Raw genomic sequence first — 12,377 nt, 5'->3', positions numbered from 1 at the left:
AACCCGAGTTGGTTCAGCACACCCGCCAGCCTACCCCGGAGCAGCCAACAGCCCGCTCAGAACACTCCCACCCCCTCCAACAGTCTCCTTCCGCCGCCCGCGGGACCGCCCTCTCCCCAATAATAGCAACCAGGTCTCTGCACTCTGCCATGACCATAATACCCCCTCCGCGGGACCAAGAACCCGCTGCGGACGCCACTCGAACATGGCTCCAAGACGCACCCTCGCAAGCCCAAACCCAGACCCAATTCCAATCCCAACAGCAACAACAACAACCACCGGCACCACAACCGCCCCAACCCCCCCACCACCGCGCAACCATAACCGAGGCGGTCCAATCCATCAAGCCCTCCGACTTCCTCACCGTCCACCAGGCGCCCTGCTCCCGCACGGGCTTGCTCACGGGGATCGGGGCGGGGGCCGTGGCCGGGGCGCTCCGGTGGATCATGGGGCTGCCGGTGCCGCGGGCGGCCAACTGGGCGGTGGGCACGGGGGCGCTGGCGGCGGTGGCGCAGTACGAGTACTGCCAGTTCCGGCGGCGGCAGGAGCGCGAGAAGGTGCGGCGGGTGGTGGAGGTGTACGGGCGGCAGCAGGCGGCGCAGAGGGCCAAGGAGGAGGCGGAGAGGAAGGCGAGGGAGGAGAAGGAGAGGGCGAGGGTGGAGGAGGAGGAGAGGCAAAGGAGGAGCAAGGGGTGGTGGAGGTTTTGGTGACAATCCGGGTGGGGGATAGATTGGGTTGGTGGGTTAGTTGCTGGGAAAGGGGCTGTATGAATAAGGATTTTACAGTACGACCGTGTGTGTGTGTGTGTGTGTGTGTGTGCAAGTAGATCTGGGTTGTGGGATATTGGGTGTGGCGGTCATTACGGCTGCGTCAGCGCCGTGCGAGTTGTGGGACGGGGTTGGATGTTTTGCCATTGTCCCGTGTTGAATTAGGCTCGTCGCTCCTGCGAAGGAGTATTGTCTGGCAAACTGCTGTATTACTGACAAAGGGAAGTGTGGTGAAGACCGCGACGGCCGTATTGCTCATCAAATCCGGCGCAAATATCTCTGGTGTGAGCCATTATCTTGCCCGACCCCGTCCAATACCAAGCAAATCGAAAGCATTTCCATCCGCTTGCTCTCCCTTTGTCCGCTAGAACGCCCTTCCACAAAACGCCATCCCCAACCGTATCCGGCCCCGTGTCCAACCAGACCCCTGGAGCATCATCCGAACCAAACCCCTAAATTACTCCTTGCGTTGGAAATATGTCATCTCTCATAAACAGTAAATCATGATTCAAACCCCAATCAACTCGGCCGCACTCTCCAGAAACCTCACCCTCCTCCGCTCCATTTTCGCCTTTCCCTTAATCTCCACCAGCCCCGGCGCGGGACTCCCCCTCCGCCGCTGACTCCTCTTGGCCCTCGCCTCGCGCTCCTCCCTCTTCCTGTACTCGGCCAGCTGCTGCTTGCGCCGCACAGTGCGGGCATAGGCAATGGCGGGGGTCGGCTTGAACCCAATGCCGTTGATGCCTGTGCCATCGTCGTCGCTGTCGTCTGGGTCATAGATGGTGATCTCGTCGTCGTGCCAGGTCAGTGACGCGCGGAGCGGGTCCGCAATGGCCGGTTGATGACTGACGTCGGAGGCGGCTTTGGGCCGCGGGGTGAGGGGAGGCGTTCCCGCTCGTTTGGCGACGGACGCGCGGTTGCGGGGTTTGTTGCGGTCCGGTGACTTTTGCCGGGAGAGGGGGTCCTCGGTCGCTGCTGAATCGACTGCCGTCTCGGAACACCCCACGATGGCGACATCAAGAGCAAACCTAATTGACTTGGGCGAGTGTTGCCGTGTGCTTGAGCTCGCCTCCGTTGTACTAGATTGTGTAGGGAGGGATTGTGTGTGCTGTGTCTTCTCCTCGACCGGATCCGCCGGGCTTCCGGTCACCGACGATCCATCAACATCGGTCATGTCGACCTCTGGTACTCTTCTCCGTTTGCGTGATCCATCCTCCGATTCGTCGCTAGCCGTGCTCAGTTCTGGCGGTGGTGAGCATCTGCCATCTCCACCGCCCCCACCCCCGCCACTCAGGGCGAGACCCCGGAACCTGTGTGCGACCCTCGAGCGTGGACTCGAATTGCCATCGTCGACGGTGGAATGAAGGTCAAAGGTGAATTGCGTCGTGGTGTTTAGCATGGGTATGCCATCGCTGAGCATCTGGCTGCGCTTCCGCTTGGGTGTTGTGAACGGCGACTCGGCCATGACTGCAATGGGCCGCTGATGGTGTTTGGCAGCTGTTGATTCGGTGTTGGATCCGCGCCCCGGCGAGGCTGTAGGGCTGACGTTGCTGCGGTTGCCGGTGCACTTGATTCAGTTGCAATGCATCCTCGGCCAAACGAGGACGGGACGATGAAATAGTTGTGAGCGAGAGGGAGAAGCTCGAAATGTGGCGGGTATCGCTGGCGACGTTGCAATTTGCCAAACACCCTCCGTGGCCTCCGTCGTTGACAATAGAATGCCAGTTACGGGCCGGCGCCTGTCGGTTGCGTCCATGGGTAGCAGAGCGCCTGGACAAGGGCCTGGACAAGGGCCTATCAGCGGGCCAAGCCAGGGGCAAGCCGCCCCGCTATCTTCACACGTCAGATGCCCCGCTCGTGCGACTTCACCCGATCAGGCTTGCGAACCTCGACCTCTCCTCCTGTTCACGGGCAGCAAGGCCCAATGGATGTCGCCTCGGGGCCTGGCGCGGCGATACGTCAGCCGCGCAGCCACGTGGGCTGGCGGACCTGCCGTGTCAACACACGCATTTTGAAGCATTGGGCCGTGCCATATCATCGGCAAGGCCTTCGTCGGGAGCCCAAGATGGCGTTGGCCCGGGCTGACCCAGCCCACGTCTTGCACTTCCAAGCTTCAGAGCAAACACGTGGTGACAGTCACGGCCTCTTGGCTATTAGGTACAGTCACTTCCAGCCCGAAGGTTCTTAACGCCGATCTATTTTATTCTTTTATTTTTATTTATTTACTTTTTTTGTGGGGGGTGGGAGAGGGTGGGAGTAGTGTGCCAGAACCGGCATCTGTCATAAAAGAGTTTGATAAGTCATGGCAACCATGTCGCTCATTACAGTACACGGGTCTAGCAAATATCAGCAGCCGGAGAGTGCAGGTAATGTTTGGCGGGCGATCGATTGAGGTCCAGATTTGTGTGAGTCCGCGGAGGCCTCGAACGCCCCGGGTCAGAGCCCGGGCTCTCACCACTACCGCAAGGTAGGGCGTCACGGTTAATTAGTCAATGTGTCAATGTGTGAATGCGAAATACAAAGATCTGCCCAACACAGGCCATCATCGATTGTAAGCCAGCTTGCTGTTTTCAACACGGTTTGGGCAGTGACGCCGTAAAGTTGAGCTGTCTGGCCCCTTGTTTGTCCGCGAATGACATTTCGGTGTTCGGCTGGGCCCCGGGTCGACTTATCAACACAGTTACTGGTCAGGAGCAAACACGGGAACATAATTAAGGCCGGATAATAGTCAGTAGCATATAAAGAAGACCATCACACGTAGCAGACTGGCCGCCTCTGTCTCCAGAGCGTCAGTTCGAACAGACTGTTCATTCAAGAGCTTCACTATCGTTTCGAAGTAGATCATCTTCTCCTTCTTTTTACCATAGTCAAGAATGCCCCTGAAATGTCTTTACCATTTCCAATGTTACGAGCGCGTGGAGCTGCCGGGTCTCTCATATGACGGTATCCTTGGGTATCTCCCTCCATATCAGATAATGCGCGGCGTTACTGGGTGGAAATGGGCTGCCCTCGAGAGCACGTTGCCCCCTACCCACTAACCTTTGCCCGCTGGCCTGCCCATTCACCGATTTCCGCCATAGTGCAACTACCCACTCTTTCCATTCTCTTACCATAAGAACAGTTATAAATATCCTTTAAAGAATTTTATCCCTCCACAACTTTCTTTCCATCATTCTACCCATGTTCTCCGTGGTACCGAACCATAACGTTGTTTGACCGGCAAAGATACCCATACATCAGAGTAAGAAGACACACCAGACATCCGTCCCCAGAGCACCCTCCGACGCTTACCGGAGGAAAACCACTACGTAATCCACCATGGCAAGCAGAATGACCCATCTTGATGAGCGTCAGACTGCCACGGCGTTGATCGCGCTCAAACACCGACCTCATTTAGTCGTGGACGCGTCAACTGTCGAAGTCATCCCGCCCTGGGGTATCAGGGGAGACGAGATAAATCCACAATCGCCGCCGTCCCCTCCGTACAGCTGTGCGGAAAACTGTAAGACATGCAGTCGCCAGTATTTCCCCGTCGCGCGGCGACTGAGCAATGAAGCCGCCAAAGACGTGGTCGAGTCGCTCGTCCGAGGGATCTCAGAGAACCACACGGCACTGCAGCAAGCCCTCTCCAGCCACGCAGATGCCATCGCGATCCGGTGGCGAAAGAGGTCAAGGGAAAGGCGCCGGACACTCCTCGAGTCACTCTCGTCACTTCACCCAGACAAACACGGAATCCGGGCGCTGGTGCCGGCCAGAGACAATACAAAAGAGCTGGAAACGACACGGAAAACCGCGGGCGGATACCTCGACACTTGGCTCACCCCATGGCTGGACATCAGCACCCTGTCCGAGTCTCCCCTTAACTTTCTGGCACTCTTGAAGCACCGCACATCTTGCCATCCCGCCCAGTGGGTCATGTTTGATTATCAACAGGCTGACCTGGCCCTGACATACGGCGTGTTGGGAAGATATTACAACCGGCATGCCATCAGGCTCACCGACGATGAGTTTGGCCAGCTAGTGGAATGGGACAAGGCACGGGTACACAGTCACGAAGATTTCGGGCTCAATGCGGGACTCTACATCCTCACAGCCGGCCATCGCATATCACAAATTCTGCTGGGAGTAGTCAATGACCTACTCGCCGAGATCCGCCAGCGGGCAGAGAAGCATGCCAAGACACACACCGTCGGTCAATCGAATCCGAACGTCGGCCAAGCGCTCTCAACTTGGACGAACCTTGTCAACAACAATTTTACAAGTTTCGGTGGAGGAAATACGGGTATTGTCTCGCCTCCCAAGTCGACCTTCACAGACCCGATGCCCCTGACCTTGGCACAACTCCGAGACATGATTCTCACTCGGGACAAGGCCGCGTCGGATGAGCTCAAGCTTGTTCAGAGTGATGCCGAGTATGTACATCATCTCGTGTCAGAGGTCGAGAAAACGTTTGCGCGAGACGTTCTCGACGACGAGGGAGTTTGGGCGTTTCTGTCACAAACCGTCTTGGTTCAGCCGCTCCTTAACAAGCTCTGGTGGGACGAAGTCCTAAGTCGCGCACAGAGGGCGGCCGACTGCTATGCTGCCATCATTTCCGCAGGAGGAGGGGGAGGTGGAGTCGGCCGCTCCGAACAGCACAAGCGCGAAGAACTTGACGTGCTCCTTGTCTTCATGAAGGAAGCATGCACTCAGCAACTGGTGACACAACTCGTCCAACTGTACGGAAGCCTCTCTCACGAACCTGGGCTGGATCCAAGTCTCCTCAATCTCGAGTATCATGTCGACTTCAGGACTACCGATCCTCTCTTCTGGGTCCTGACCACAATGGGCTACGATGAGGGAAGGGACGCCACACTGCCGCTCTCGATATCCCTAGACTTCTTGCAGACTTACCTCGCCGCGAACGAGAAAGCCAAGTCACGGGTGAGCTCGCGATTGCTAAAGCGAATCACGGATATATCAAGCCTCAATGACATTCTCACTGCCCTTGACCGCTACCGCGGTCACAATAGTTGTGTGCTCGACGACCACAGCCCCGCAAATCCCGGTTTGATTGAAAACGAGAGGCTCAAGATTGAAGAGTTTCAGAAGGCATGGAAAGCGGTAGATACCGATAGGCTCTCGAGAAAAGCGGCGATGCTTTTGAAGAAGATCTTTGCTACAGTCGAGGATGCAACCGTCGACTCAATGTCGAACGAACCAGATGCGAAGCACAAGTCCCAGTGTGCCGCATTGATAGCGGTATAGGATACCTTATCAGCAGCACTCAAAGGCATGTTCAGGAAGTCTAAGTTACCTGGACATCATGTAAAGCGGCATATTGAAAATTTATTCCCCGACACAACCACCAACTCACGGGAGACAAGCCCACCGAGCGAGGGTAAAGGCAAGTTGCCGGCGGAACCAGCATCACACAAAACCCAGGAGACGAAGGCCACGGTCCAGCCCCGCGCCCCGGCTGGGGGAAGCTCCTCGTTCCAGGGGCAGCTGAGGGACCCGCTACCTGCAATAGACCTGGAGCGTGGGGTGAAGTCTCTCTCACTGTGGGACGAGATGATGATGAGTCAAACCAGCCCAACAAACGAGCCATCTACCACCAGCGACGCCCTCGAGCCCGCCCACACAGTCGGGAAAGAAGAGGCCGATGGTGACTCCGCACCCGGCAACATACAGGGGACGAAGGCGCTCCCACGGGACTCATACAACATTGTCATGCAGATGCTCGGGGCTTCCAATCGTCAGGAGGCGCAAGCAAAGCAGAGATGGCGCAAGCAAAGCAGAGATGGCCCAAGTTTGTGGCGGCGATGGAAGATGCCGGGTTTATCCCCACCGAAGGGGCGGGCTCGGCGGTGACCTTCCACGCGACGGATGGGAGCGGCAGTATCACGTTCCACAAGCCACATCCCGACTCTACAATCTTCCCCGTGATGCTGAGGACGTTTGGACGAAGAATGGCCACCTGGTTCGACTGGAAACCATCCAACTTCTCCCCAATTTGATGGTTGGATGGCTGTAGTGCAGGTTCCTACTTGCCGGGAGTTGTCGGTGACAGCCGGGAATTTTGCAAAACAGCTTTCATCTAACGTACTTGAGAGTCCCCAAAAAAATACGTTGTACGCATGTGTCCGTCTCATTTGACTCAGGTGACCGCTGTGAAGTGAGAGCTAGCGTGTTCGCTTTATTGCCTTCTTCGGAGTTGCGGCTAAGCCCGCCCGAGTGCGACGGCGACCGCAATACTGCATCGCCAACGTAGAGCAAGACCTGGCCTCGCCGTCAGACATACTTTCAACGGTTCCTATTTATATAACGTAGAATGCCTGGACCCCATGTGTCCCGCTTTTCTTAGACTTGGTGAACCAGTAGGCAGACATCAATATCCTTGCGGCTCTCGGTATGGGGCTCCCTCTTGAGCTACCACTCTGCGCCCAATTTGCTTCCAGCAGCCGATAATAGAAAATCCATTCAAACCGATGCTCCCGCACACTCAAGTTCCCTCATCAATGGTTGAATTCGAACCACTGCTCCCTAGCATTCCCTCTCCGTCATCAACGGCAACCCTCGACGATTTCAGCCAATACCCCCCCGCCGCACCCCGGTATCCCGTCGGGTTCAACAAGGCTCATCATCCCGGCGGAATATCGTTTATAATCCGCTTCCTTTGCCACATTCCCTCAGGCATGATGGTGCCCGGTCTAATTCTCTATAATGAAATGGACAATCGCCGTTATACAAGCACATCCTACACAACGAGAGCCTTGTCCGCGGCATGTGATTTACCTGTAGAGGTCCAAATCAAAACTAACAATAGCATGGCTTTCCCTAACCCCCGAGGCGTGCGAGTAAAGGAAATGACCCTGGTGATAACAGTCCTTTGAAATCATCCTACCATTTGCCCAATTCTGTGGATCGTCGAGTAGGCATCCTCCGTCAAATCTGCAAGCCTACGCAAACCGGCAACGGGCTGGTCTACCCCCTAAAAGACACTCATCCCCAGAATGAAAAGGGCCTGTGATGTTGTACAGTACCATCCACATTCGCATGCATTTCGTACACTACGTGATTCCTCCCAAACCATATCCAGCCCTGCGGATTCCTCTGCTCACGGCGGGAAGAGGTGTGTTACCGATAGGGCGCTTAGTCACGTAAGACACTTATCCTACTCTACTTTAAATGGTCGAATGCCATGTCGGTAAGCGGCCTCAGTCGCCTACAGTTAGTATGTACAGCACAGCATAAACCCCAATTGTCCCATCAATGTATAACTGCCGGGTTGGAGACATCTGTTAGAAGCTTTATTCCTTATCAAACACATCCGAGGGACTAAAACCACAGTACCCTATCAATGCTCGCCTTTTACAAGGTTTGCCTGATGTTCTATTCTTTTATGCGCCGGAGTTGCGGTTCTGGCCGTCAAGATACAATCTCTCGAATTTCAAAACCAGAACCCTTGTTAAGGTCTTAAGCTAGCTATCAGGCTTTCGGATTCCAAACACTTCTCTGTAAGGATGATTGACGACGCGGGATGTCGAGGGGTGAGTAGACGTCATAGGCTAGAGCAGCGATAACGAAGTTGGCTGCTGACTCAATCTCTTGCAGGCATGATATGGCACGTTCAATCAACATTACAGCTGGGGTAATGATGCAGCATCCGCGGTGAGCACTTTGGAGAGCCGTAATAGGAAGCGGACTGCAGACCGGATCTCTTCCCATGGTGACAATATAGTAGCCAAAGTTATAGCTCGGAGAATGATGCAGCTTCCAGCGGTGGCTATTTTAGAGGGTAGTGATTGCTAAGCCGACTGCTAAATAAATCTCTTCCTGGGTGGATACAACATGCTATCCGATCAATGTTGTAATTCAGAGAACGATGCAGCATCCGCGGTAGGTTACCTTGGAGGGCGGGTGATAACTAAGCCGCCTGCTGAATAGGTCTCTTCCCGGGGTGATACAACATACCATCCAATCAATGTTGCGGTTCAGAGAAATGATGCAGCTTCTGCAGTGGCCATCTTGCAGAACTGTGTTCATAACTCTCTATATATTGGAGAATGCAGCCAAAGGTGCTAATTATTGTTTATAAATACTCGCCGGTGTCTCCTTATACTCTTGTGCCGCCGCCACGGGAGATGTCGATAAGTAGCCGCAAGAGTCTTGCCGACTTCTTTGTCACAATAGCCAGAAAAAGAGTAACCGGTCTACAGAGCAAGTCACTTCCAAATGAATCAAACCCAAGATCAACCGGTGTGGGAATGCCTTCAGGATGTGCTCAGGTTGCAGGCAGAGCTCTCCTCCGGGAGATACCTGATTTTCTACTCTCTTGGGAGCATCGCTTCAACACCAAAGCGAGTCTCCTACAACGCGTTATACCACGAGTCCAAGAAGTTAAGCGTCCGACTCTCAAGTCTGGCTAGCTTCGCTGAAGGCCGCCCAGTGATTCTTCATCTGGATGATCATTGGGATGCCGTGTTGTGGTTCTGGGCAGTCCTCCTCGCAAATGGCATCCCAGTCCTCTCATCGCCCTTGAGTAATGTTGGAGAACATCGAGAGAAGCATCTTCAGGGACTCTCACAACTTCTCGAATCCCCGATCTGCATTGTTCGAGCCGCTTCCCTTCATCTCTTCGAGGGCGGTGACCACACCCTGGAACTTTACACGGTCGAATCTCTGCTCAGCCCAAAAGCAGTGGCTTTGAGACGTTCTCGCAAGCCGAAGGGACGTGGAATCAACACTTCAGCTGTCCTGATGTTGACCTCGGGTAGCACGGGAAACGCCAAGGCAGTGTGTCTGTCACACAAGCAGCTCATGGCCTCCGTGTCCGGGAAGACATCGGTGCGCCCTCCCTCGCCCGACGCCTCCTTCTTCAACTGGATCGGTTTAGATCACGTCGCGGGTTTGGTTGAAATCCACCTGCAGGCTCTCTGGCTAGGCGCTGACCAAGTCCATGCTCATGCGGCAGACCTTGTCGCGTCACCGCTCTTATTCCTTGAGCTACTTAGCCGGCACAAGATCTCTCGAACGTTTGCCCCGAACTTCTTCCTCGCCAAGCTAGTCGCGGCATATGATGAAGATCACGGCGCTAAGCCATCTGCGCCTCGTCGGTGGGATCTGTCCCACCTGGCCGCCGTTGTATCCGGCGGCGAGGCCAACCCTGTCCCAACCTGCACCGCGGCCGCGGCGCTGCTCGAACGGTACGGCGCTACAAAAAGCGTTATCATGCCCGGGTTTGGAATGACCGAGACATGCGCCGGCGCCATCTACAACGTCAACTGCCCAGAGCTGGACATTGCCCACGGCCGGGTTGTCGCATCTCTGGGGCGCTGCATGCCCGGAATAGAGATGCGCATCATGAGCGACGCGTCAGATCAGCCGGTGGCACCGGGGGAGTCGGGTCGCCTTGAGGTGCGTGGAGCTGTTGTTTTTGACGGTTACTATCGTAACCCAGCGGCGACATCCGAGGCTTTTACAGCCGACGGCTGGTTCCGAACAGGAGATCAAGCCAACCTCGACGACGAGGGGAACCTGTGTCTTACGGGCCGCGCCAAGGACGTCATAAACATTAACGGTGTGAAGATTGTGACTGCCGATGTACAAGCGGCTCTGGACGCGGCGCTCCGGGATACCTGTGCGACTCGCGTTGTATGCTTTCCGTCCAGGGCGGCTCGGGCTGCTACGGAACAGATCACAGTCGCTTACCTTCCCAGGACATGGCCACCTAAAGGGGAAGACATGGCTGCGGTCGACAGGCTAACGAGACAGTCATGCATGATGGTCAGCTCAGCGAACCGGCCCGTTATCTTTGCTGTGAGCGAGGAGTCCCTTTCTCTGCTGCCTGTTACAACGTTGGGCAAGATATCCGGGTCTAAAATGACGAGGTTGTTTGAGGCAGGCGTATTCGATAAAGACGTCACATACCACGGCGAAGCTGTCTCTCGCTTTATGTTGGGCCAATCGACGACGTCTGAGGCAGAGTTGAGTGGATTCGAGGCCGTCCTCCGGGCAGACTTTGCGGAAATCATGGGCTTCCCAGACCCCGTCATGGTTGGGGTCGAGACACCAGTCTTCGAGTTGGGCTTCACCTCCATGGACGTGATCAGACTGAAACATCGCGTCGATACCCAACTGGGCATCTCGGTGCCCGCCGTCGTCTTTCTGAAGGAGCACAATGTCCGGCTGCTCGCCGCAGCCTTGAACAACATTGTCAATCGGTCTTTACCGACCGGTCCCGTCCTAGAAGCCTTCGAGTACGAACCAGTCGTCACCCTCCGCTCAAGCGGCACGAAGCCGCCCCTTTGGCTCGTCCACCCGGGCATCGGGGAAATCTTGGGCTTTGTCGCCCTAGCTCAGCATTTGAGTAGCGATGACCGGCCCGTGCATGCGTTCCGGCCACGAGGCTTCGAGTCCAACCAGCTCCCCTTTACCTCCATCTCGGAGGCGGTCGATACGTACGTCTCCGCCATCAAGAACCGGCAGCCACATGGCCCTTATGTCCTTGCCGGATACAGCTACGGCGGGATGCTAGCGTTTGAGATGGCCAAGAAACTAGAGGCTATAGCAGGCCTTGGCGAGGAAGGGGTCAAGTTCCTCGGCAGCTTCAACCTCCCCCCACACATCAAGAGCCGCATGCGGCAGCTGGGCTGGAACATATGCTTGCTCAATCTGAGCCAGTTTCTCGGTCTAATCACTGTGAATCAGTGTATAGAAATGGAAGCCGCTCCACCGGATAGGTATCGTGGTTTGCCTCGTGAAGACGCATTCGTGGCTGTGCTAGCGCTTGCTGATAACGAGCGGGTGCGGGAGCTGGGGTTGAGCGAGGAGGCTTTGGTGAGGTGGGTCGACGTTGCGTACGGACTGCAGAGCATGGCGGTCGACTACGAACCGTCAGGAATGGTAGCCAGCATTGATATCTTTCATGCTGAGCCGCCAAAGGTAGTCGCGGGCTCACGCGAGGAGTGGGTGAAGAAGAATCTGAGCCGATGGAGTGAGTTTTGCCATGAAGTACCTAGATTCCATGATGTAGGTGGGACACACTACACCATGCTTGGACCGGATCATGTTGAAACGTTCGCAGAGATATTGCGGGAGGCTTTGGTGGCCAGGGGAGTATAAGGTTGGCACTTGGCTTGCTGGTGGGAACCCGCTTGTAACACGACAAGGTGCTATTAAAGTTGTTCATATAGCCTAGTGGTCTTTTCGAGATTTGACGAAAAGTCTGCCGCGGTATATCAATCTGAATGGTCAGTAATGACAAGCCGCCACTCGATTTCTGAACCGCAAACCGCCGGGTTCAGTGGAAATGTGAAAACATTGAGAGTTGGGAAGAATGATTTACCTCAATAACCCTAACCCTGATATTACAGGATAACCTTGAGTCAGGATGATGAGGCCGGAGCAAGTGATGAAGCAAGTGACGACGCATGGTTCAAGATGGGGTTCAGTTGCACCTCACATCATATTATCGGAGACGAATGCCTGGGAGGACTGGCCAAATTGAAGCTGCAAAATGGCAAGATGACTGTTCTGCCGGTTCTTCCGTTAAAAGATTGAGCATGCATGGAACCCTCCAGCCCAATCAGTCAGTATTAAGGTACAGTACCTAGCTAAACATTAGGT

At 55.3% G+C, this 12,377-nt stretch overlaps 4 protein-coding genes across 4 annotated transcripts; 3 read left to right on the top strand and 1 right to left on the bottom strand.

The window, feature by feature from the left end:
* Positions 1-149: 149 nt before the first annotated feature.
* Positions 150-710, top strand: MFIFM68171_08072 (Cytochrome c oxidase assembly protein COX20, mitochondrial; the record flags this gene model as incomplete). Its single annotated transcript, XM_071063492.1, has 1 exon — positions 150-710. One exon carries the CDS (start codon positions 150-152, stop codon positions 708-710), a length of 561 nt encoding a protein of 186 aa, XP_070919593.1.
* Positions 711-1,275: 565 nt separating this feature from the next.
* Positions 1,276-2,232, bottom strand: MFIFM68171_08071 (INO80 complex subunit B-like conserved region domain-containing protein; the record flags this gene model as incomplete). The annotated part of the gene is made up of 1 exon (XM_071063491.1): positions 1,276-2,232. The coding sequence occupies one exon, from the start codon at positions 2,230-2,232 to the stop codon at positions 1,276-1,278; it is 957 nt and encodes a 318-aa protein (XP_070919592.1).
* Positions 2,233-4,085: 1,853 nt separating this feature from the next.
* MFIFM68171_08070 (uncharacterized protein) lies at positions 4,086-6,766 on the top strand (the record flags this gene model as incomplete). The annotated part of the gene is made up of 3 exons (XM_071063490.1): positions 4,086-6,008; positions 6,192-6,414; positions 6,486-6,766. 3 exons carry the CDS (start codon positions 4,086-4,088, stop codon positions 6,764-6,766), a joined length of 2,427 nt encoding a protein of 808 aa, XP_070919591.1.
* A 2,218-nt stretch (positions 6,767-8,984) lies between these two features.
* MFIFM68171_08069 (Thioesterase domain) lies at positions 8,985-11,873 on the top strand (the record flags this gene model as incomplete). The annotated part of the gene is made up of 1 exon (XM_071063489.1): positions 8,985-11,873. The coding sequence occupies one exon, from the start codon at positions 8,985-8,987 to the stop codon at positions 11,871-11,873; it is 2,889 nt and encodes a 962-aa protein (XP_070919590.1).
* Positions 11,874-12,377: the final 504 nt, after the last annotated feature.

Source organism: Madurella fahalii, assembly GCF_045866475.1.
Source record: "Madurella fahalii IFM 68171 DNA, scaffold_4, whole genome shotgun sequence".
NCBI lineage: Eukaryota > Fungi > Ascomycota > Sordariomycetes > Sordariales > Madurella > Madurella fahalii.
Note: the sequence above shows the minus strand (reverse complement) of the source record. Positions and strands in the feature narration are given on the sequence as shown.